The sequence below is a fragment of the Rhinatrema bivittatum genome, chromosome 1 (assembly GCF_901001135.1).
Source record: "Rhinatrema bivittatum chromosome 1, aRhiBiv1.1, whole genome shotgun sequence".
Taxonomy (NCBI): domain Eukaryota; kingdom Metazoa; phylum Chordata; class Amphibia; order Gymnophiona; family Rhinatrematidae; genus Rhinatrema; species Rhinatrema bivittatum.
In genome coordinates, this window is record NC_042615.1 from 763,740,801 (window position 1) to 763,767,013 (window position 26,213).

The window sequence follows — 26,213 nt, forward strand, 5'->3', positions numbered from 1 at the left end:
CGCATTCAATATAAAATTCTAACTATAATCCACAACTTAATTCATAATCCATTTGCAGTATGGCTCTGCTCCTCATTAAGATTGTAAGTGACGTGGCGGTTGATACAATCAGTTGATAAAAATCTATTACAAGTTCCAACAATCAAGACAGCTAGGCTAGATTTAACACAAAAATGGGCCTTCTCAGTAGCAGGCCCCATTTTGTGGAACTCAATCCCCAACTCACTTAGATTAATATCAAACTCAATGGAGTTTAAAAAAATGCTAAAAACATACCTAAGTTCCTCTGCCTTCAGCAAACTTTGAGCAGTTTGATACTGTTTCTTGTCTTAAAACAAAGTAACTAAATGTACAGATCAAATTATTCTTTATGTTTTAAAACTGTTTTCCTTGAATTCCCGCCCTTCCCCCCTCCTCCTTAATTTATGAATGTTCACTTAAGTTAACTGCTTAGATCTAACAAAAATTGTGTAGGCGGTATACAAAAGATTTTAAATAAATAAATACTCTTATGGAGGGTGGTTCAAGAGAAGGATATAAAATATTAAACAATTAGTTTTCTTACTGTTAAGTCTTGAGCCTTACTTTTTAACCATATAATCTATAAATTCCCTTACAACAGTTACAACAGTAGGAGCTAGGACCCAGAGCCCCAAGGTAGTGTGTGATGAAGGCTAGCACAAGCTGCTATGGGAGCAAGTGAGAGAGGAGGAGAAGTGATCCCTAGACTAGCATTGACACTTACAGACTGGCAGTGCGATCATCATGGTGCTGATTTAGTTCTAAATTCAAAAAGTGAAGCAATATAAAAACTCAGACTTCTAAGATTTATATGCTAACCACTTATCTGAATTGACTCTTTCCATTAATTAATTTTCTAAAGGACTGAAGAAGCATAGATTTCAAAAATTCATGAGAGATGAGCTTGATTACAAGTAGGAATTAGTATTCCTCTGGATGAAACCAAAATTGAACCATCAAAAATGTAAGGTGACATTTGTGACTTCTTCAGATGATTCTTCTGGTGATGAACTTGAAAAATCGATGCCTTCTAAACGTTCCCCTGAACCTTTTTTAGAAGTAACAATTTTGTATATATCTCGCTTTGGCAAGTCTCATCATATGGTGAACGAGATGAATCATCCTTCACGAACAAATTTACAAGAAAAAGGTTCAGTTTTATCTAACAGGAACTGGCCTACCATAAGAACATAAGACATTGCCATGCTGGGTCAGACCAAGGGTCCATCAAGCCCAGCATCCTGTTTCCAACAGAGGCCAAAACCAGGCCACAAGAACCTGGTAATTACCCTAACACTAAGAAGAACCCATGCTACTGATGCAATTAACAGCAGTGGCTATTCCCTAAGTATAATTGATTAATAGCCATTAATGGACTTCTCCTCCAAGAACTTATCCAAACCTTTATTGAACCCAGCAACACTAACTGCACTAACCACATCCTCTGGCAACAAATTCCAGAGCTTTATTGTGCGTTGAGTGAAAAAGAATTTTCTCCGATTAGTCTTAAATGTGCTACTTGCTAACTTCATGGAATGCCCCCTAGTCCTTCTATTATTTGAAAGTGTAAATAACCGAGTCACATCTATTTGTTCAAGACCTCGCATGATCTTAAAGACCTCTATCATATCCCCCCCTCAGCTGTCTCTTCTCCAAGCTGAACAGCCCTAACCTCTTCAGCCTTTCCTCATAGGGGAGCTGTTCCATCCCCTTCTCTGTACCTTCTCCATCGCAACTATATCTTTTTTGAGATGCGGCGACCAGAATTGTACACAGTATTCAAGGTGCGGTCTCACCATGGAGCGATACAGAGGCATTATGACATTTTCCATTCTATTAACCATTCCCTTCCTAATAATTCTTAACATTCTATTTGCTTTTTTGACTGCTGCAGCACACTGAGCAGACGATTTTAAAGTATTATCCACTATGATGCCTAGATCTTTTTCCTGGGTGGTAGCTCCTAATATGGAACCTAACATCGTGTAACTACAGCAAGGGTTATTTTTCCCTATATGCAACACCTTGTACTTGTCCACATTAAATTTCATCTGCCATTTGGATGCCCAATCTTCCAGTCTTGCAAGGTCCTTCTGTAATAAATCACAAGCAGACTGTGATACAACTACTCTGAATAGTTTTGTATCATCTGCAAATTTGATAACCTCACTCGTCGAATACAGTTTTTGAAGAATCAGTGATAAATTTATCTAGTAAGGAGTAGAAATCCATTCAAATTGCAGCTCTAAATAAAGGACTGTCATTTGACCTTACTGCCTTTTTGGATTGTTTCTAAATGAAACAATTTTTGTATATATTTAAGAGTATAAGATTGGAATTCTTTTTCCTCTAAGACTCCAGATTCATCTGAGCAACAGCTGTTCATAGTTTCTAAAAAATCAAAGTGGGTTCCTCCTGGTACCAATGATCGTATCATTTATATTTTTCAAGAGTCAGTATTGAATACTTTAAAATCTATAGCCAATACATCCTTGTGGTCATATTCTAACTTTTCTTGCTGTGAGTGTCAACTCGGATTTCTCTTCCTCAAGATCACGCTATTGTTCTAAAACCTGCTGACAAATGAGGTGCTATTGTGATCATGATTGCATCTTAATATGCAAGGAAATTTGACGTAAATTATCTGATCCTGTCCTGTCTTATCTCCCGCTGGAGCCTCGTCCTACATTAGATGTAAAATGATAGATGTATATTTAGCGGATAGTCTTGACCATAGTTTGATTATGAAAAAAGAATATTATTTTTTATCAGTTAATTGTCCTATTATGCCAGTGATTTACATATTACCAAAGATTTTTAAGTCCTTGAAAAATTCCCCTGGGAGGTGTATAATTTCATCTAAAGATCATTATTTAAACCATCATCAGTGTTTATTGATACATTTCTCAGTCCATTTGTGTCTAAGTTACCTTTCTATATATGAGATTCTTCTGACATTTATCACCTGCTTTGAATCATATGAAGGTCTTTTTGACTATTTTATTGGTTACCATTTATATTGCAGCTCTATATAGCAATATTCCACAAAGAGGTGCTCTATTCATTATTCAAAAATGTTTGGAATTTTGCTCTTTGCTCATTCTCACACTTATCACATTTTTGGTGCAATCATCATCTTTTGTTCTCCTTAATCATTTTTTAATGTTTGATCAACAATTTTTTTTTAACAAATGGGGGTCACAATGGTCTCAGATAAGGTCAATTTATATTCAGTTGAGTTTGTGAATTTTTTTTTTTTTAAGAGATAGTTTCTATAAAAGCTTTATTTAGTTGGTGCCAAGGTACATTGAGAATATTTTCATAACCTGGTCAGGGGATATGGAGACTTTGAACAATTTCTTTGTATGGCTTAAAAAGTATGATTCTAATTTACAATTTATACATCATGTAAGCACCTGTTCTGTTGCTTTTATATTGTCATTACTTTACATCAGTAACAGTTTCTGTTTTCTATCTATAAGAAAAATACTGATCATAACCTGATTTTGAAATACTCTAGACATTATCTAAAAAAAATAAGAGACAATCATTCGCTCTGCCAGTTTATACACCTAAGTTGTTTGTGGTCAACTAGTAGTGAATTTAAGATCCAAGCAGTGGAGATAAAAAAATCGATTCTAGCAATGAGGATCTCCATTGCATGTTATTAAACAGGCATACATTCATGCACATTGGTCTAATTAGAACATTTTGTTACAATCCAAATGCATACAATTGGTCTGAGTATTTCCCTTTACCTCCAAAATGTTTCTAATTCCATGTGTCATTAGACACTACACTAGACCATTCTGAAGTCACACACTGTGTTTCAAGACCCACCAATTTTTGTGTTTACATGGGGTCGTAAAATACATGACAATGTTGTATACTATGTTTATTTCTAAAACTCCTTCAGATGATCATATTCACATCAATTATGGTTATTATCCATATGGGAGATGTTCTGTATGCCCTCACTCTTTTTCTGACTCTGAACTTCCTCGATTGATGTTTGCTCACCATACTTTTAAATGTTCTACTACATTGTTAACAATTTTAATTAGAAATGTTCATTGTATTAGACTATGGAAATTTATTTCCTGCTATTCTGTTTAATGTAAACCAGTATGATTTACATCAGATGTAAGAATGTCGGTATATAAAAAATAAAAATAAAAAAATAAAAATAATACATCTGTGACAAACACATCTGTAATCTGGTGTCCATGTAAGTTGAAATATGTGGGGGAAGACCATCCGTACATTACACACTCATGATTGAGCACTGGAGAAATTCTTGAAGATCTGGCATCCATTTCTGAAATCATGTACTGCTTGACTCCATAGTATGATTATACATTCTTTAAAAATAAGACATATGAATACCCTACGTAGGGTTGGGAGTTTTGGAAGGGAGAAAGGTAAGCTTGGGGTTTCAGGGTATGTCATGTGATTATGTCGGATGGTTGCAAAATATATTTTTAATTTTGTCAGTGTTTGTTTTTCATGCAAAGCAATGCTGGATGTTTGGATGTTATGCATGTATGCCCTATGAAATGAATAAAAATAATTTTCCATAAATCAAGAAAAATTGGAGGCACCACTACTTGAAGATTGAAAAGCTTTTGTGCACCAGTTTCATGATTTAACAATTTTTGTTTTGGAACAGTCAGGGGCAGATTTTCAAAGCTCTACGCGCGTAAATCCAGTAGGGGATTTTCAAAAGGCCCAGCGGTGCGCATAAAGCCCCGGGACACGCGTAAGTCCCAGAGCATGGGTGGACATGGCGGTCTGGGGGCGGAGCGGGCCAGAGTCTCCAGGCACAGCGGCCATTTGGCACTGTGGCCGGGATAGTGGGCCTGCCGTCAGCTGGCGCACACAACCTACGCCTGCCCAGAGGCAGGCACAACTTATAAAATAAAGGTTGGGGGGGTTTAGATAGGGCTGGGGGGCAGAGGGAATGGGGAAGGCCATCGGGACTTCCCTACGGCTTGGCGCGCACAAGGTGCATTAGTGTGCACCCCGTTGCATGCGCTGACCCCGGATTTTATAACATGAGCGCAGCTGTGCGCGTATATTATAAAATTGGGCATACATTTGTGCACGCCGGGATGTGCGTACGTCTTAAAATCCGGTCCTCAGCTTTTAACATATGGGATGGTGATCATGACTTAGTTATATTATGTTATGAACAATGATGGATTCATACTTTGAATACTGTTGTCCTATGCGGGCTAAATAAAGATATTGAATGGAGTGTTTTTTCTGAGCATTTTGATTGGTCTGTTCAAATGAGGGTGTTTTTAAACATTTGAATGGTTTGGTCCACCATTTTTAAAGCACCTTTTGAAAGGATGCAGTCTGTCAGAAAGGGAATGGGTACATGGAGAAGAACGTATATCTTTTCAACATTATGTTATGCTTTATATATTATATTCTTTTATATTACTTTTAGAATACGTCCATGAAGAAGAGCTGTGCCCCAGATGATAGTTGGACTGTTAACAGGTGCTGTGTCTAGATTTGATCATCTCATTGGGAAATTTCATGACATTTCAGGAGAAAGATGTTTATTCCACCATATGATTGTGTTGCAAAAAGCTATGTGAAAAGTTTTTTTGATTACTGAAGTTTTAGAACAATACGTTTTTATGATTTCCTCTATGAAAGGGAAAAAATTTGGACATAATATGGGTACTATGAAACTATTGATTGGAAAGTTTTTGTGTTACTGCAAGAGATATGCTCTGATGACATTGATTGGACTGCATTTTATGTGCATAACAAAAAATAAATATAATAATTGTACATCACCTGGCATGGTAAATGATTATACTATATTGCTGCCTCTTTGTTATGAAAGAACAATATTTATATCATCTTGCTTTAAATACATGTGACAGTGCTGAAGAGATTATAAACATAATTGCTTCTCTTTATGAATTTAGAATTGTTTAATATAGTGAAATAAGATCACTTTTTTTATATTTTTCAATTCAAGCTAATTTAGCTCTGTCAAGCTGAAATTGAATGGCTGCTACTGCTTCTCTCCATCAGTCTTGAACTGACTCACAATAGCCACCTCACTTCCAGACTTGGGTTCTCAGTCCACTCCAGCACTACACTCTCCCATTTCTTGTTCCTTCTTGTGAATGGCTAAAAGATTAACCATTATAATTTCAATAGTTTAAGCAGATATTTTTAAAACAATATTTACATTCCTATTTGAAAGGTAGCAGAGGATAGAGTTTAAAGTGTAGGCTAATAGTCTTTTGTGGGTTCCACTGCTTTCTCGGCCTTATCTTCAAAGAGTTTTCCCACCATTGCAAGGCACATATGTGATGCTTTCTAGGCACATCTTCATAAAGGCCAAAAGCCCTCAATGATCTAAGTTTGCAGGCCTCAACAGCCATGGTTGGGACTCTCAGTGCTGCTTCATAAGAATCTTAGGTAATGTGACCCAAATGCTTCTTACACAACTTTCTGGTTTTCAACAGATGACTAAGCTCTATTTCTCTTGAAGGAGAAACTCTATGAATTCCTGGACTATTTCCAAGACTGCATCATGTAGATTTCATAAAAAACTATGTGCAACTAGATCAAAGCATTTAGGAAATGCTTCTTTCTAGAAGAAAGAAGCTACATGGATACAGAGTATCAAGTTCCTAATTTGACTCTTCAAAGGATGGTTTGACTGCCATACTATGGTGAGACTGCTGGAACTTGCTGAATCCTTTAACTGACTGAACATGATAATTTGTGTCTGCCTAAAAGTGTGACAGGTTTCCCACATTGTCATTCATATATCATGGAAAAGAGAGTGGATGGGCACTGGCACAAACTCTTTAGGTGTATCTAAATATTTGAGGAAGTCAATAACATAAGAAATTGCCATGCTGGGTCTTACCAAGGGTCCATCAAGCCCCATCAACAGAGGCAAAAGCAGGCCACAAAAACCTGTCAATTACCCAAACACTAAGAAGATCCCATGCTACTGATGCAATTAATAGTAGTGGCTATTCCCTAAGTAAACTTGATTAATAGCAGTTAATGGACTTCTCCTCCAAGAACTTATCCAAACCTTTTTTGAACCCAGCTACACTAACTGCACTAACCACATCCTCTGGCAACAAATTCCAGAGCTTTATTGTGTGTTGAGTGAAAAATAATTCTCTCCAATTAGTCTTAAATGTGCTACTTGCTAACTTCATGGAATGCCCCCTAGTCCTTCTATTATTCGAAAGTGTAAATAACCAATTCACATCTACTCATTCAAGACCTCTCATGATCTTAAAGACCTCTATCATATCCCCCCTCAGCCGTCTCTTCTCCAAGCTGAACAGCTCTAATCTCTTCAGTCTTTCCTCATAGGGGAGCTGTTCCATCCCCTTTATCATTTTGGTTGCCCTTCTCTGTACCTTCAGCCTTGGGCTCAACCTCAATCTGTAACCTAAAGGAGACAGCTTTTTCCTTCTCTAGACAAAGTCAGGGAAGAAAAGCTTTTTAGATAGAGACCTACTCCTGGCCTATAGTAGAAAGGGTCCTGTGGGAGGACAGCTAGGTATTCTTCCTTGGAACAGTACTTTTCTGATGAGTATCCAGGACCCCAGGATTTCTCAGTCTTCAATTCAGATAATAAAAGTTGAATGAATATCTGGAATGTACCAACCCTGGAGCCAGAATATCTGTGGATTAAACTTGGTCCTTTGGGCTTTAGAACTAAACAATGTCAAGAGGCAGGAGTTGCTTCCCTTTCTGAATGGATTTAACTAACATGGCTTAGATAGCACCATGACAGGCTTAGGGTACTCATCCTATTTCAGTGCTAACTTTTCTGGTGGTAAAGGGGAGGCAAAGGATTGTGTGAAACATCATGAGGGATCTTGATGCCCTTTGCATTCCAAGTGAACACTATAGCAATTTTCCTATCCAACTCTGACTCAATAAATGCTGATGAAAGCACAAGGATGAGCCTCATAGGGGAGTGGACATTCTCCATGGTATTCTAGAGGTCAATGTCAAAGGTTCCAGAATGGACCTCTGGAGACCAGTATTCCACTACCTCTGCCTAACAGACAGAGCTCACTGCCAGATACAGCCACTTTTGATGGTGTGAAATCTTCTTGCTCTTGAAACCATACACTGAAGAGACACATCTATACTTTAAAACCTCAGATCAATATTTGGTGCCAGCTCCATACTTGAGTGCCCAGAGTTCTTGTCTCAACTCCAGCAAGAGAAATGCAATTTATCTCAATCAGGTTCTGTCCCCCGACCAAAAAGTCAAAATGTATGAGGGTCTCTAACACCAAGGATCGCTACAGCTCCATGGCCTTAACACTGAGCCTTCCATCCCAGCTTTGATAAGCAGGACTTTTGTTTACCAGCATGGAAGTGAAGAAGCTTGATCTTCTGGATCCAAATCATTCCAAGTAAGATTCCACAGCCCAAGTGAGCATAACTTTGTCATAGACACTTATAGTATTTGAATTTTGGACAGATCTTAAAGCTGCATGCTTGTTTCTCAAACATGGTAAAGATCATCAACTAAGCAAAATTGTCCTCTAATATTAGATGATGCAAAAAGAAGGAAAAAAGCTTTGACCCAATGACTCACTGGTACTTGTTGCATCAGGAAAAGCATGGACCTGCTCAGTGGAGTCATTGAAGAAACAAATGATACTTAGAAAGTGCCAAAAACCTATAAGAGGAAAGAACTAGGGAGGTTTTTGGCCAAAGTCAGAACAAAAAGAAATCTTTCCAGCAAATCTGTGGGCCCACAGAGAAGAAAATACATCTGATAGTTCCAGCAGTGGACAAAAAAGAACTGAGGGGAGCCATGGGGGCCACAGCAAAGTGAGAACTACAGCACATAGATAGTGAATGGCTTTTATACATTTGTGGAAAACTCTGGAAGAAGTCATCCATTTGACACCAAATATAGTCAAATAACCCATATGTATGAATATGATGAACCACTTATGAAAAAAAGAGGCTTTAATGACTATTTGAAAAATCAAAGGAGAGCTTGCTCCTCACAAGTGAAAATTAATAAGGATGGGCATTTTTTTTTTTAATAAATGGGTAATCCAAATTGAAAACAGCCCGTTCTCATTTCAGTTTGTTTTACCTGAAACAAATGCACGGTGCCTCCAAAAAACCTGAAAATGTTCTGGTTATCCAGGCCTGGATATATATAGTACACGATTTGCAAATAATGCACTCTATTTCTCACAATGAAAACCCTAAAAAATGAATTTTAAAAAAGCCTATAAAACAAAATTCTGCCCAAAATAAAAATGAACTAAACTAAAAACATTCCACCTGCATATTTCTAGAAATGAGCCAAATGTAGTCCCCATATTCAGTCTATCTACATCAGACGCAGGCATTCACATATCATGTAACAATTCTAGCGGAAATACTGGATATGATTATGAAAAGAAGATAGATATGTAGAGAGGAGGGGAATGATTAGCAAGAATTAGCATGATTTCAAAAGCAATGCTAAACCAATCTTACTGGGGTTATCAAGAATATTAAGGGAAATATGATTAACATAGTTTATCAGGATTATGATAAGTATTTGTTACAGCAGCCTACAAAAGACTGATTTTCAAATTATGGAAAACTGGGTTTTCATATGCCATTTAAGAATGGATAAAATATTTGCTCAAAGTCAGGTACCAGTGGATCATAATGAATGCCACATATATAAACTGAAATTAAGTAACACAGAGAGAAAAAGAGGCAGTGCTTGGAATACTGCTATTCAATATTCGTTATCAATGTTTTGATTTTTGTAGATGATTTTAAAATGTGCCACAATGCAAAACCAGAAGACTTGCTAATTGTATAGGGTAGAGATTCTCACAAACATGTTGGTGGCCTCAGAGTGTGGCTAACAATTCTCACTGGAGACTGCATTGCCAATTTTTGTTTAAAAGGTGAAATTTGATATTACCAGATAATTTCCTTTCCTTGAGTCCTGCTAGGCCAATCCTTACTCATGGGAATTTTTTCCTGAACAGCTGCTAGAGACATTTGACAAATCTTTTTGACACCTTATAAAATCATGTCCAGCTAGGGAGGTGTGGCTTTAGGCTGTTGCAGTAACCTTCTGTCAGAGCAAGAAAGGGACAACTACCTTATAGCAATCTGAAGTAAGTAACCCCAAGCAAAGAGATTGGGAGAGAGATCCCTTCATTTGCTCTCTGTGGTTTCCGTGTTCAACTGATACAAATAGGTCTGATTTTAAATATTTAAATTTATATTTCTCTTCTTTTCTTAATCACCCTTTCTTTTTTTTTTTGCGAAGGGATAGAGTCTGGAAATTCTAACCCCTTGGGGGAGGGGAGTAGGAATTGAATGGAAAAAAATAGAAGAGATAGTACCTAGCTCCCGAGTTATTTTAGGATCTAGCAGTACTGTGTACCCCTGGTCTGATCTAGCAGGATTCAAGAAAAGGATAAGATCAAATTTCACTTTCCTTACCTTCTTATTAGACCAGTCCTTACTCATGGGAAGTATCTAAGCTGTTTTTCATTTGGGCAGGAGGAAGAGAGTGCTGCTCTAAGGATGCTTGCGCCAGAGGCTGCACTTGCTTTGGCCAGGAAGTCCAGTTTGTAATGCTTAGTAAAAGAATGAAGAGAGGACCAGGTGGCCACTCTACAGATCTCTTTTGGGATGACCATTGATACTTCTGCCCATGATGCTGCTTATGTTCTGGTGGAGTTTGGAGCCAAGTCAGTTCCTGTTTATCCCAGAAAAGGTAAGCTGAGATGACTGCTTCCTTAATCCATCTGGCTATTGTAGGCTTGGAGTCTATTTCTCCCTTTCTCAGACCTCCGTATAGTATGAATAACCCATCTGTCTTCTGAAAGGGGTTTGTGACTTTTCAATACCTTAAGAATGGGTGTCAGATGTCCTACAGGTAAAAGTTCAGAACTTCTATATTTTGACTGGTTATCATTGAAGCCCAGAAGGCATACTACCTGATTCGGGTGAAACAGAGACAGTACTTTAGGCAAAAATGAGGGGACCGGTTGGAAGGTGGCTGAATCTGATGAAAAGACCAAGCAGTGGTCCTTGCATGATAGGGCTGTACCTCCAAGATATGTCTAGCCAAAATGTCATCTTTAAAGAGAGATCTTTTAGGGATGACTGCTTTATTGATTCTAAGGACCCATTTTGGCCCTAAGAACCAAAGTAAGGTCCCATTGAGAGACCAATGGCCTAAAGGGTGGTCTGATATGCTTAGCCCATCTAAGAAAACAAATTATGTCCAGCTGTGCGGCTACCTGCATGCTTTTACTTGGCCTTCTGTAGCAGCTCTTAAATGACCCTACTGTGCAAACATGCCTCTACGAGGAGGAGCCATTGAACTGAAGGTACTAGAAAAAATATCCAGTCAAAACAAGACCTGGGACACATTTTGGTGTGTAACGTGATACAGGGAGATTCCAACACTCCAACCGTTAAGTGCTTTTTTCTAAACATTTTTGTCTCTACTTTTTAAACATTTTTCTGCTGCTAATTTCAACAGTTATTGACCCCTCTCTCTCCCTACCCCTTTCTCAGCCACCCCTGATTTTGTTTTTCTTCTACAACTTTCTTAAGGCAGATAACCAAAGATCTTAAATCACATTAAGTGGTCATAAGATGTTTGAATATAGATTTATTTTGATAATTAACAAATAATTTAACATAATCAAAATAATTATTATACAATGCAATAGGTGTGGTGCTTTAGTCCTAAGGCAGACCATCTGGAGGCTCAGAGCTTGCCCAATCTGTTTGAAAATCTCTATAATGGAAATGGAGTTGGCTCAACTTAAAGCAGAACTAGCTAGAATAACTACTATTAAAAGATCCTCCCTTACCATACAGCATCCAGAAGTCTTTCCCCACTTTGCCAGAGGATTTGAAAACCAAGAAATAAATGTGTCACTTGGGGCTCTGGTAGACTAAGATCTGAGACACTAAGACATTCCTGAGTACCCATTCCATTTTCACTTCACTTCTGATAAATATCTTCCTGTCTCCATTAACCACCTTAATTCAGAACTTTGGGTTTACAACATCTATTTAAGCTCAGCCATCTTTAATACTAAAAGTAATTTTTCTCTGCTGGACCTCAACAATTGCTTGGATCAGGTAGCCCACTGGCTATCTTCCAACAAGCTCAATGTCAATCCAAGTACAGTCTGAAGCTTGTGGTTTAATTATAAAGCAATTGCTCCTTCTTCCCCTCCCATGATGGCAGGCTTTCCAATTCCTGTTAGGGATCTTGCTTCCACATACTACATTTCCCAGGTAGTTCAAAAATCCTTTTTTTGCATAAGTCGCTTCCATCTGTTTTTGGAATGTCATGTTATCAGACTTTTAATGTATTCTTTAGTCATCTCAAGAACTGATTATTGTAATTCTCTTTTTCTTGGCCAACCTAATTCCCAAATTAATTAGTTACAATTACTCTAGAATACCACTGCTAAAGTTACTTATGGCCTAAGAAAATATGATCATTTTCCCCTTGTTTTACAGAATTTGTATAAGTTGCAAGTAACATAATGTATTAAATTCAAGATTCTATGGTTTGAATTTTCGTGCCCTTCTTTCTGGGATCTCATTATATCTCTCTAAATTACTGACTCCCTATTCTCCGATTTAGATTTTACATTCTTCTCAAAAATGATTTCTACAAACGAGGTAATTCATGAGTCTTCATTTAGTCATCAAGCACCAGCCCTCTGGAATGCTATCCCCTGAACATTTGAATGGAGTTAAATTTTTAAAATTTAGAACATCTGTAAAACCTTGGCTTTTCTCTCAGGCATGCAATTATTAATCTGCATCAGCTCTGATATATAGGCTTTATTTTATATGTTTTTGTTTATGTATTAATCATTTGTCAGTTTCTTTTATTTCCTTGTTAATTGAATTTTATTATGTTCATTTTTTTATTATATACCGCTTGGATAAATATTGTTATAGCTGGTATATAAAAATCCCAATAAATAAATTAAATAAAAATAAGACATCATTCAGCCAAGGCCATATTAGGGCAACTGTCTGTCTTTGCATTTTCTCAAGTTGCCATTAAGTCCATTGCTGGTTGTCCCCATTGGTCTGTTATCTGAAATGCCTCCTGGCTGAGTTATTATTCTCTGGGATCCAGCCTGTTTCTGCTGAGGAAGTCAGCTTGAACATTCTCAGGTCCCGTGATATAGGATAAGAACAAAAGATCATAAGAACATAAGACTTGCCATACTGGGTCAGACCAAAGCTCCATTAAGTCTAGTATCCTGGTTCCAATAGTGGTCAATCCAGGTCTCAAGCAACTGGCAGAAAATCTAAAGGTCAATAGATTCCATATTGCTTATTCCAGGGATAAGCAGTGGATTTCTCCAAGTTCAATTTAATAATGGTTTATGGACTTTTCCCTCAGGAACTCATCCAAACCTTTTTTTAATGCTAGCTACACAAACATCTTTCACCACATCCTCTGGCAATTAATTCCAGGGCATAATTATGCATTGAGTAAAAAATTATTTTCTCTTATTTGTTTTAAATGTTTCACTTAGTAAATTTGTTGTGTGTCCCCTAGTCTTTGTACTTTTTGAAAGAATACTGATGTGTGTTCACCCATTTCACTTATTATTTTACAGAGCTATCATATATCTCCTCAACCATCTCTTCTGCAAGTTAAAGAGTCTTAATCTCTTTAGCCTTTCCTCATAGGGAAATCGTTCTTCTTTTATCATTTTGGTCACCCTTCTTTGTATCTTTTTTAATTCTGCTATATTTTTTTTGAGATACAGTTACCCGAATTGCACACTCAAGGAGGCCAATGTAATACCATGTAACAAGGGGATTGTTGCGCATCCCGGCCTCGATAGTGCCGCGATCGGGCCTACTCACCTCGGGCTCCCATCCAAGAGCTCCGTCCTGGTCTCCCTAGCAGCAGCTGCCAGTTCTCGGCGTCCCCAGCGCCTGCCCCGAACACCTTTGTCATCAAAGGCCTCTCTATGGAGCTCCAGCAGGGGCACCACATCCTCGGCATTCTCGGCCCCGCCCCTAGGTGCGCGTGAGGCCGGCGCTCCTTCTTTTAAAGGGCCCAGGGCGGGAACCTTGGGCCGGACACCTCCCGATGACATCACATAAGCGTCCTACATAAGGCGAGGGCCTTCCCTCAGTTCCTCGCCTTGGCAAACGGGTCATCATACTTGTGTGAAGCTAGTTGCTGTCCTGTGTTCCCGCGTTCCTTGTTCCTGTGCTTGTTTCAGTGTTCCTGCGTTCCCGTGGTCCTTCCTGTGTTCCAGCGTCTGTTCCTGATTCCTGTTCCACGCTCTGCTACCCAGGTTGTACCTTCTCGGACTGATACCTGGAACTGACCTCTGATTGCCACTGAACACGCTCAGACTGATACCTGGAACTGACCTCTGCTTGCCACTGACCATGCTCGGACTGATACCTGGAACTGACCTTTGCTTTGGCTGACCAACCTCGGATGGATACCCTGGCTTTGACCCTTGAGCTCCATTTGTACATTCTCCTTGCTTCTCCTGTGACCACCAGGCCTGCCTGTTCTGACGTTAACCGTGGCCTTCTTCAAGCTAGACCAATTGGCACTGCCTATCCTGACTGGAGGACCTTCAGTTCCTGTTCCGTTCCAGTGGTCTCCGGTACACTCTGTTCCGGTCTAGCTTATCTGTTCTCCACTAGCCATGCACCTTTGCTCTTGGTGGGCACACCTCTCCGCTACCTCTCCAGGAGACCTTCAGAGGCCCACCTAAGCCCCGGCGGTCCAGGAATCCAAGGGCTCAACCCACAGAGCCCCCGGACTGTTATTGGCAAAGCTGCAGGTAACCTCTGGCTCCTCGTGTGCTCCACCTCCTGGCGGCAGGCACCCTTTGGGAACCTTCAGAGAGCCATACCAATCCTGCGCCAGGCCAAGGGTCCACCTCCAGAACAACAGGGATGATTAGTGCATCCAAAACACGCATCCAAACCAATACATAGCTAACAGCGCTCATCACATGTAAATGCCATCTTGATGAGGCTATTATTTTTTACATAAGGGGTAATAACTAAGTGTGTGCCTGATGTGCACATTTTTACCCTCAAAAATTAATGCCAGCTCCAGAGCTGGCGTTAAGTCTTGAGGAGCCCCAAAAATTAACAGAAAAGCTGAAAATACTGCTTTTCTGTACTTCCTCTGACTTAACATCACGGTAACGTTAAGTCAGAGGAACTGAAAAAAAGAGGTAATGTAGGAAAATAAATAAAAATAAAAAAATAAATATGTCTTGTTGGCAGTCAGGTTAGGAAAATGGATGCTTGTAAAGTTGAACATTCGTATTCCTAACCCCGCGAACAGCCACTTCTCCTGGGCACCTGATGCCATGGACACACTAGGGATGCACAATTTATCCCTATTGCATGAAGTGCCCTGGAGAGGTGATTGTGCATGTGTTAAAAAAAAAAAGTGCGTCCATTTTAGATGCATGTTTTTAGCGCATTAGTGTTGTATCGGCCTGAAGATGCGGTTTCACCATAGAGTGATACAGAGGCATTATGACATTCTCTGTTTTATTCTTCATTACTTTCCTAATAATTCCAAGTATTTTATTTTCTTTTTTGGCTGCTGCCACACATTGAGCAGGGGATTTCAATATATTATCCATGATGATGCCTAGATCCCTTTCCTAATTGGTGACTTCTAATGTGGAACCTTGCATTGTGTAGCTATAATTTGGGCTGCTCTTCCCTAAGGGCATCCATTTTGCACTTGTCCGCATCTGCCATTTGTGCGCCCATTTATCTCCCAGTGTTGCAAGGTCCTCTTCAAATTTCTCACAATCCTCATGTGATTTAACAACTGAATAATTTTGTTATCCACAATTTTATTCCCATCTCCAAGTCATTTATAAATATGTTAAAAAGCAGTGGCCCCAGAACAGATCCCTGGGATACTCCACTATTCACCTTTCACTATTGAGAAAACTGAACATTCAGCCCTACTTTCTGTTTTCTATCATTTAACCAGCTCCCAATCCACAATAGGACATTGGCTGCTATCCCATAACTTTCTAACTTCCTCTAATGAGGGACTTTGTCAAACACTTTCTGGAAATAGATGGATTATATCAAATGGCTTTAGCCACATGTTCATTTACAACTTCAAAAAAACAAATGTAGCATATTGGTGAGACAAGACTTCTCTTGGCTAAATCCATGTTGGCTTTGTCACATTAAATTATGTCTATATATATGTCTGGTAATTTTTATTCTTTTGATGGCAGAAACTATTTTGCCCAGCACTGATGTCAGGCGCCACTGGCCTGTAATTTCCTGGATCATCCCCGGAACCCTTTTTTAAAAATTGGTGTTACGTTGGCAATCCTCCAATCTTCAGGTACGGTAGATGATTCTAAAGATAGTTTACAAATTACTAATAACTAAGAAGTATGTCTGCAATTTCATTTTTCAGTTCTTTCAACACTCTGGTATATTTACTATCTGGTCCAGATGATTTACTATTCTTTAGTTTTTCAATTTACCTTATTATATCTTCCTGGTTCACTGTGATGTATTTCAATTCTCCTGAATTGTCACCTTTAAATATAATTGCTGGTATGGGTAACTTCCTTATATCTTCCTCAGTGAAGACTGAAGCATTCATTTAGTCTCTTCACTATAATCTTGTCTTCCCTAGGTGCCCTTTTACCCCTTAATCATCTAGTGGCCCAACTGACTCCCTCTTAGGTGAATAGGAAATACAAATTTCATTCTGCCCATCTGAATAGCATAAAAAGATGCCATACTGAGTCAGATCAAGGGTCCATCAAGCCCAGCATCCTGTTTCCAACAGTGGCCAATCCAGCCCATAAAAACCTGGCAAGTACCCAAAAACTAAGTCTATTCCATGTTACTGTTGCTAAAAATAGCAGTGACTATTTTCTAAGTCAACTTAATTAATAGCAGGTAATGGACTTCTCCTCCAAGAACTTATCCAATCCTTTTTTAAACACAGCTATACTAACTGCACTAACCACATCCTCTGGCAACAAATTCCAGAGTTTAATTGTGCGTTTAGTGAAAAAGAACTTTCTCCGATTACTTTTAAATGTGACACATGCTAACTTCATGGAGTGCCCCCTAGACTTCATGGAGTGCTTCATCTGCCAGAGAGTGACTGCAGGTGCCTCCTTGCTAGTTCATGAATGCTACTGTTGTAGCATTGTCTGATAGAATTCTGACTACCTTCCTTTTCTAAGAGGCAGGAAGGAGAGTAAGGCTCATCTGATGGCCCTTGTTTCTAATCTGTTTATCAACAAATATTGACTCTCTGTTTGACCACTGCCCCTAGAAATGGGTTCCCACTGAGCATGTTGGTATCCGTGATTATGGTGACCCAGAGAGGAGGATGTAAATCCATGCCTTTGACAGGTTAAGGATTCTATCCCCATCCTAGGCTCCTTCTCACTGTGTGTGTGTGTGTGTGTGTGGGGAGGGGGGGGGGGGGGGAGGGTGTAGGGTGAAGGTGAGACTACAATCTCATGTGCTCTGAACCATGAGACTAGATCTATTGTGATAGTCATCCGTCCCAGCAGATGGAAATAATCCCAAATTCTGGGTGCTTCTTGAGTCTGGAAATGTTATACCTGGGCTATTAGTTTGGCCATTCTTTCTAGGGTAATGGACCCATCCCTCCACTGTATTGAAGAGGTACCCCCAAAATTCCAGGGATTGAGAAGGATGTAAACTGCTTTTCGCATAGTTGCTATCCTAGTTGCTCCATCAATTGTAGCACTGTATTTAAGGCTAGTTTGCTTTCCTGGAAGGACTTGGCTCTGATAAGTCAGTCCTTCAGGTACGGATAAACAAATATACCTTGACTACGTAGTGCAGCTGCAACCAGCACCATCACTTAGTGAAGGTTCTTGGTGCAGATGCCAGACGTAAAGGGAAGGTTTGAAATTGAAAAGGTTTGTCTAGGATTAGGAAATGAAGCAGATTTTGATGGGAGTCCCTGATCACATATAAAAATAGGCTTCAACTAGATCGTCTAACATTTGGCCAGTCGTGGGACTTGCCCCGTGACTGGCTGCACTCATTGTCAAGAGCCACTGATCCACCCAATGATGACCTCACCTCCTTCACAGCTAGAACGCCAATGTCAGCACACATGCCTATGGGCATGGGCACACGTGCTCTTGCTCCTCAAATAGGCTCCATAGTGGGAATAGCTCCAGCAATGCTGCCTGATGATTTCATGGGAGGCTACCTCTTAAGTTCAGCTGTCTCATTCCTCAGCACCTTAGAAACAGGTTTTCCTGCCTTGCTGTGCACGTGGCTTCTCCCATACTTTTCATTCTTGTTACCTTGCTCGTTGTCTTGCCTTTATTCCTTGCCTGCCTTGCCTCACTGTTCTGCCTTGTGCCCTGCCGGTGGTCCTATCTTGTCTGCCTTGCCTCATCTTGGTCCTTTGTGTCCTATCATCTTTCCTTGTCTATCTCAGCCTGATTCCTGACCTTGACCATTGCCTCGGACATGAAAGATTCTCTTGTCTGCCACCTGCCTTTCACTATTGCTTCAGACACTGACCATTCTCTTGCCTGCCACTTGCCTTTCACTATTGCTTCAGACACTGACCATTCTCTTGCCTGCCACTTGCCATCTACCCTTGCTCTGGACCTAGTCATTGCTCTTCTCTCTGCCTGCCCTGACCCTTGGCCTGTACCCAGTGAATCCCTGATTGCTGCCTGCCCTGACCGCCTTTCTGTCTTTGTGCTGTAGGACCATCAGTTAAGCCCTGCCAGCTCCTGAAACCCAAGGGCTCAACCTGCGGGAAACAGGGCTGGTACAGGTGAAGTTCCAATTCTGTCCCAGCCTAGGGTGCATCCACCAGCTGTCAGCATGGGTCTAAGTAGGTTTGCCTACTAGGCTGTGCCAACCTCGCCACAGCACAAGAGTTCACTTCCTTTACAGATCGGGGGAAACCAGGAATTTGGCTTTCCTTATTGACATGATGATGGAGAGGAATGACTCCATTTATAAGTGTGGTACTCTGAGACACTTGTTGATCCCTTTCATGTCTAGAATGAGGTGAATGGAGTAATCTTTCTTTGGGACTATGAAATAGACTGAGCCTGCACCTCATCCCTGTTTTCCCAGAGAGGCTGGTATGATGGCTTGAAGATCCTGGAGTTTTGATATTGTAGTAAATATTGCCTCCCTCTAGGCTGCAGAAGAAAAGGGAAGGCCATAAAGGCTTGTGGGACTGGGCCACAAATTCTAAGGAGTATCCTCTTTGAATGAGGTCTAATACCCACTGGTCTAAAATAATATTGGTCCATTCCATGTAGAAATGCCAAAGGCAACTACTTACTGGAGTTATTATGGGATGGGCCCACTGAATATCACTAAGTGGAAGATTAGAGCCTATAGCTGTGGAGGAGTGACCCTTGGATTTTCTTGTACAAACAAAAGGAATGGGACAGACTTAGTGGCCTGCTGGAATATGTATCTGGTAGCTTAAAATTTTCAGTCTCTCTGAAGTGCTGTCGTCTTGAACCCCATGTGCTCGACTGAGGCTTAACTTTCAGAAGCCTTTGAGGTTGGGCTTCTCCTACGTTTTTAGTAAACTTTATCAACTCCTCACTGAAAAGCAGACCCACTTTAAAGGGAACTTGCAAAGGCAGGCTTTGTATACAATGGTTGACACTCAATTATGGAGCCAAAGGAACCTCCTGACAACACCTCCTGATGCCACTGCTCGGGATGTCATCATAATAAGATCATACATAGTGTCAGCTAAAAAGCCATGCCCAACTATCCTTGCTGTATCTTTACTCTCTAGGAGTTTTTGGATCCAATACCCATGCTACATAGCCTCTGCAGATAGCAATTTGCAGGGTCATGCCAATAGTAGAAAAGGCTTGTTTTAGAACTGCGTCAATCTTCCCTATCCTGGGGGTTCTTCAAGGCAGGTAACTGCTCATATCAGAGCACACACCTTGGGAATCCTCAGAAGATTATTACTAATTTCTAATGGTAAGGGGTAGATCTTGTTCAAGAGCCTGCACCATTTAAACCTCATTTCATTGCTGGGTACAATAGAAAGGCTTTAAACGGCTTCCGGATTCCTTGAAAGATCAGGTCCCGCTCCATCTGTTCATCTACCTTAGAGTCTGAAATTTTTAAGACCTGCCATAACATTAGTAATTAGTTCCAAGAGGTCATCTCTGTGAAATAATCTTACTAATGTTAACCCTCCCTCCTCCAAAGAACACTCTTCCTCCTCTGGAGAGTCCACAGAAATAGAATGATCCAAGTTTTTTCCTGAAATGTAAGCCTCCAGGAATTTCTGTGTAAAAGTCTGGGAAGAGGAACCAGAGATCTTCATGGTGGCTCTAGGCTACTTTTGGGGTGTTCTTAGGTAGGCAGTGACATGAGAGAGCCCAGGTAGGGAGGAAGCTGGTCCTACCCAGCTTTTACATAGCACCAAAGGCCTGGTGCATGAAGAGAACAAATTCTGGACAAAATGCCTTCAATGGACCCATAGGGAACCACATTCCCCCTCCTCATGGGTCATGGGCTATATCTAATATGGAGCTGGCCTGCTTTCCCACCAAGGATGAATCAAGAGGGCCTGAGGGGATAAGACTCCACAAAATATAAAGACTTTCTGGCTCAAACACACCTGACCATGGAGATCTAAAGCTGCTAATCCTAAAGCACTCCCCACAGGAAAATCAAAAAACAATAGTCACCACCTCCAGGAAAGCCAGATAGTTGTGCTTAAACTGGGTGACACAGGACCTCTCTCTCTTTCTCACTCCTCTCCTTCCAATTCTCTCTTTTTATTTTTCAGCTTTATGCCTCACCCAGACAGCAAAGGGGGAGAGAAAGTGGTGGTAGGGGATGAGAATCCAGCTCCTGCTCTGTTACATATCCCCTCTCCCCCGATTCCCCAGCTTTCTTTTGTTGTTGTTACTCTCAAAGGATGGGAACCCTTACCAGGGCTGTTGAACCAGACACTTAAGAGTACTGAGAGCAGAGCCAAGGGACGCCCTATCAGAACCCTTGTCCCTGTACTATGTATTTTTCCATCCTGCACGTTTGATGTAAACAGATATGATGTCCCCACTAATATCGGTATAGAAAAATTACTAAATAAAAATAAAAATCTCCTCTCTTTTTTTTCTCTTCTGGGAGCAGCTTCCACCTGAGGGAATTAATCCCTAAGGACTGTTACCCCTGAAGCAAGTAGGTTCAATCAGTCAAGGACTAACCAGGACCCTGGGAGCTAACCTAGATGCTATCCTCAATAGTCTGCAACTACTGAAGACAGAGACTACAGGCATCTACTTAAGGCCACATCTCCCTTATAGCTGGACATGATATCACAAGGGGAAAGTGTGCCCTCTGTTAAGGGGAAAACTCCCATGAGTAAGGACTGTTCTATTAGGAAAATAAGGAATACTTAATATTAGCTGACTCCTTCATCCATGGTGGCTACACAAAAAAACAATTGTAGTCACATTTGATAAACACTGATGTTAGTGAATACAAATATCACACAAATGGGTAGAGAAGTTGCTAACAAGATTTATAGTCTGACTCACTAAGCCCGTTTCCCATAGTCACAGAATGAGCTCGAGCAAACAAATCTTAGTGAATCAGGCCCTTCATGTGGGAAGTATAAGGTAATGCACTGCAATTAGTAGGTGCAATATACCTTGAACAGAGCATTACTTCCTAACACTACCCAGGAAATAGACTTGGGTACATTTGGTGATAATTAAGTGGGAAAATCTGTGCAAAGCCAAACAACTGTCAAAGCTGGGAACATGTTAACAGAAATGACCCCATCTTTGCAAAATTTGCCATCACTGTTGGTACTAACTGGCAGCCTTGTTGAAAGCCCCACTGATAAAGGAACACATGGAAACTGAATTACACTCTTGCCCCTAGATGGAGCTCCTGTAGAACAGGGTGTATGCCCTAAATGTGCCCAGTGAATATACAAAGCGCTTCAGTTTTAAAGCTATCAAAGTAGCACTTTTCACAAACTCCAACACAAAATGACTGCAGAATCTTTAAAAACATTAGGGCAAGTAAAAAAAAAAAAAGAAGTTCCTTAAATTCCTAGATCATAATGCTTTGAAAGAAACTACAGATGTACACAAATGTCGATGGATGTGGCTCTTTATTGCCTCCACCCTGGCAGGTTGGATGATCACTTGCATCCTAATGATATTCAAAAGGGGAAAAATGTGTTTTGGGATTTTTGCCTTGTTTTGTTTTTAGAAAAACATTGACATTTCCTGAGCCAGGCTCTGAACATGCCTTCCTCAAAATGCCTTCCAGTCTCAGTATGCAGACACAGTAACACTCAGAATATCACAAGCCTACAAATGATCCTCTTTCCAAACCAGAAAATGATGTACAAACCGATTTCTTACAGTTAGTTTCACCCGTGTGCTAAACATAGCAAACAGACAACGATACAACTATACATTTCAACCCCAAAATGTATGTTTCTTTCTAGGGCAAGTTGCAAATAGCATACCAAAACATTACCAGGAAAATCTTCGGATATTATGCTGAAGATGTTTCAGGCCAACCATTCACCATGAAGCAGAAATGAAGGCAATCCAAATGGAAAATTATCAGGAAAGAATTTTAAGAGAAGAGCTTTAAGAGATAAGGGATAATCTTTCCTTCTCATAAAGCCGCCCAGTTCAAATCCGTTCCTTTCTGGGCTGCATGGTATCCTGCTGTACAATGAGACAGTACTTTCCCAGTATCACAAAGCTCACAAGGATTACACAGTATCAAATAAACCACTAGCTTTCACTGTTTAAACTCTGCAGCTTTCATTATGTTATTTACATAGCCCATACTCACTGAAGGTTTTCTTAAGCCTACCAGAATCCTTTGTCATAATAAGTTGGGGGAAATTCCTGTCTTTTCAAGCCATTCCTTACGCAGCCTGTGGCTGAGGCCTTCCCTTCCATACACATCTGCTGCCTGCCTCCCTCTGGCTTTTCACTTTCCCTTCCACCCTCGCAGCACGGCAAGAATCTGTCCCTCTTTTCATTATCATTTGCAGACTTACGTGATAATTTTCTAATTATGCTTTTCCTTCCAGTTATCTCTTCCAGGCAAACTAACACAATGTTCAGCTTAGGTGGATGTAGAATCTTGCTTGGAAGCAGTGTGGTACAGCTGCAGGCAATCACAGTGAGAGAGGAAGGAGGAAAAAAAAAAAAAAAAAAAAAAAACCACGGCAAGCCAGACAGGGCCTGCCTCTGCAACACCAGCTGTAAACAACAGGCCCTGAAGCCATTACTGTCAGTTTTCCATTCTCTCTCGCAGCCTTCACGTACGTTTAAATGCGTATATACGCACACACACATATATATTTGTTCCCAGGAAAACAAAGCCATCTATTTGCCAGTACAAGGAAGGTACTACTATGTCGCAAGCGCTATGTCCAAGATCAAATATCAAACGCAGACGCAAAGTTGTAATAATCACAGATTCGGAGAACCAATCCTCTATCCCTCTTTTCAGGCATGGCCTCAGAGTCATGCTAATCAAAGTCCTGCTGTGGTGACTAAAACAGGAAACAGCAATAATACTTAGGAGAGGAGCTACTAGCTCAATGTTCTTAAGACATACTTCTGATAATTAAAATAAAAACACAAAGAGCTTCAGACAGCAAGCTTTGAAATCAAACCCCAGTATTGAAGATGCAATGAATTCCAAGCAAAGGAAGGCAAACAACCTGAATACCTCTCTCTTATACAGCTTTCGGCAGCCCCACTGCAGAATATTTGAGCAAATAAAATAATAATAATTTGATGTCACTAGCAAGGGCAACAGCTACTGTTTCTCTATGAATTCCTGTTTGGTAGTATAGCTCCAAAGCTTCTTCAGTTAAATTCTAACTGCTTTTGCATTTCTTTAATTATATCCAGTGCCAAATTATGAAACATAGAGCTAAATGCTGGTAGCATGTGTGCACAACTTCTGCTATACCATCAGATACTTGTATGTTGTTTGGTCAAGAAAAAAGAAGGAAGCCCCAACATGTCGGCTATCCCAAAGATACAGGCACATTGACTACCTCCCATCCACCACTCTGCAGTTTTAGCTAATCCAAAAAGCCTCAAGGATTTTAAAGGACCGCACTCTTAAAACAGAGAGCAAAAAGCATAACCTAATTAACACAAAACAACCAATCACCGTTTGTTTGTTTTTTATTCCAAGATGCTCTCCATTTTCCTTCTTGATAAGGGTAGGATAAAACCAGCTAAGACAGTTCTTTTGTTAACCACGCAGCACTGGATGAGAAGGAAGGGCCGAGGATTTCCTATCGCAGGAATTAACAACGGCTCTTTCACAACAATCCCCAAGGCAAAATATTGTGCTCCAGCTCTAACAGCCTTTGTTCTTCCCTTTGCTCTGTTCAGTCCTGCTGCCTGCCTTTCCCCTCTCCCAGGCCTCCAGCTTTCAGAGAGAGAACCAGATGCCAGCTCAAAATGCAAGCACATTCTTTCGGGAAAAAAAAAAAAAAAAGCACAGGAAGAAAGGAGCTTTATTCTTCCATGTATGTGAAGCTGGAAAGGAAAAAAATATATAAACAGTCATTCCACATGCCCATCTTGTTTCTTACTTCATTAATGTTAAAATGATCTGGTAGTCATGACATTGCTAATCTATTGCAGATCCTCCTTTAGAATGCATTCCCTTATTTTAACATTACAGTTTCATGAAACAACAAATTTGATTAGCAGACTCAAATGTATTTCCACTCATAAAACCTATGCACATTTAAATCCAGAAAAGAACTTTACCTTACTTACATAGATCTAGTTAGGCAGGCAATCAACCAACCCCTAAGAGCTGAATTACTGAAGTGCAATACTGCTGTCACACAGAACACTGTACTCCCGTTGAATGCATTTTCTGCCCAGTGCTGTACAGGCCTGTTCTTGACAAATGAATATTCAAAGGACCAGCCATATGAAATTAAGTGCTAGCATTGTGTCTGGATATCTAAAGCACAACTAACAAATACCTGTAAGCTCACCCACCCTTCAGAAGAGCATGTCTTCACTTGCGCCCAAACCAAAGCTCCTTCCACCAATAGGACAATGCACACTCAGTTTTAGTTCTCCTTCGCCTGCTTCTCCAGGCTCTCATTGCAGTCCTTCACAAAACGACCATATCACAGCTCATGAACCTTGACCTTTCTGGAAGGATATTTTAACCAGTGAGCAGTCACTGTCACACAGGCACACCACATCTGCAAAACCTGGAGGGTTAAAAAAAGCAGCTCCAAGCAGTGGGCCTGCACCAATACAGAAAATGCATTTCAGATCAGGCTTGCAAAAGCTTTATGCTCCATTCTGCAGTCAGCTTCCACACTCCGGCCTATCTACACAAACATACCGCAGCATCCTTTAACATTGCCTACAAATACAAGCACAACACACGGCAAAAGATAAAGCATGCAAAGCAGCAATTTTTGTTTTTCAGCCACAAGCCTTACTACCAATACATATCAATTCTTGCTTGATTTTCATATATATATATATATATTTTTAAGATGCATTATTTAGGGTGCTTCCCTAGTAAAAGCATTTTTTTTTTTTTTTTTTTTTTTTTTTTACTAAGGGTCATAAATCTCACCCCTGCCCATCCTGACAAACAAATGGCATACAAGCAGCCCAGTCGTCGCAAATCTGTACATTTAGACATAACCTTTATTAGTATATTAGCCACATACCAGTGCAGTGTGTAGTGTGCATTCATACTGTTTTGGGATGGTACCTTTCTGCAAGCTCCTCTGCTTTTGGTTGCCATGAAGGAGGAAGCTATCCCAGTGAAGCTCAGTGGCTGCATTGTTCAGCAGCTGATCTGCCTCAAACCAGTTTCAGCCGGTTCCTGGTCACCCTACAGAAAAAGCTATGGCAACCCTCGGATTTCACTTGCCAGCAAAGTCTCCCCGAAACCCCTCCGTGGGGCTTTCTCCCTGGGTTATTCTTTCTCTCTTTTTTTTTTTTTTTACAACCTCCCGAGCTGAGATCCTAAGCGGTGGCTGGTGCTCCCCCCAGCACTGCACGCACACTTCCCTGCAGTAATAAAGCGAGTGCAGAGCCTGTGCAGCTAAC

At 40.4% G+C, this 26,213-nt stretch overlaps 1 protein-coding gene across 4 annotated transcripts in view; it reads right to left on the reverse strand.

Annotated features, from left to right (window-relative positions):
• Positions 1–25,917, reverse strand: part of ZNF532 (zinc finger protein 532) — a 229,839-nt gene extending 203,922 nt beyond the window's left edge. For 2 of the 4 annotated variants that reach the window (XR_003852972.1, XM_029579489.1), the window contains exon 1: positions 25,829–25,917. Coding sequence is in view for 2 of the 4 variants with exons in the window: in XM_029579489.1 (XP_029435349.1) it covers positions 25,829–25,850 (22 nt within the window). In the remaining 2 variants the exon portion in view is untranslated. Of the gene's footprint in view, positions 1–22,959; positions 23,090–23,149; positions 23,260–25,828 lie in introns of those variants that run through there. The other 2 variants (XM_029579507.1, XM_029579501.1) reach the window with 2 other exon arrangements.
• Positions 25,918–26,213: the final 296 nt, after the last annotated feature.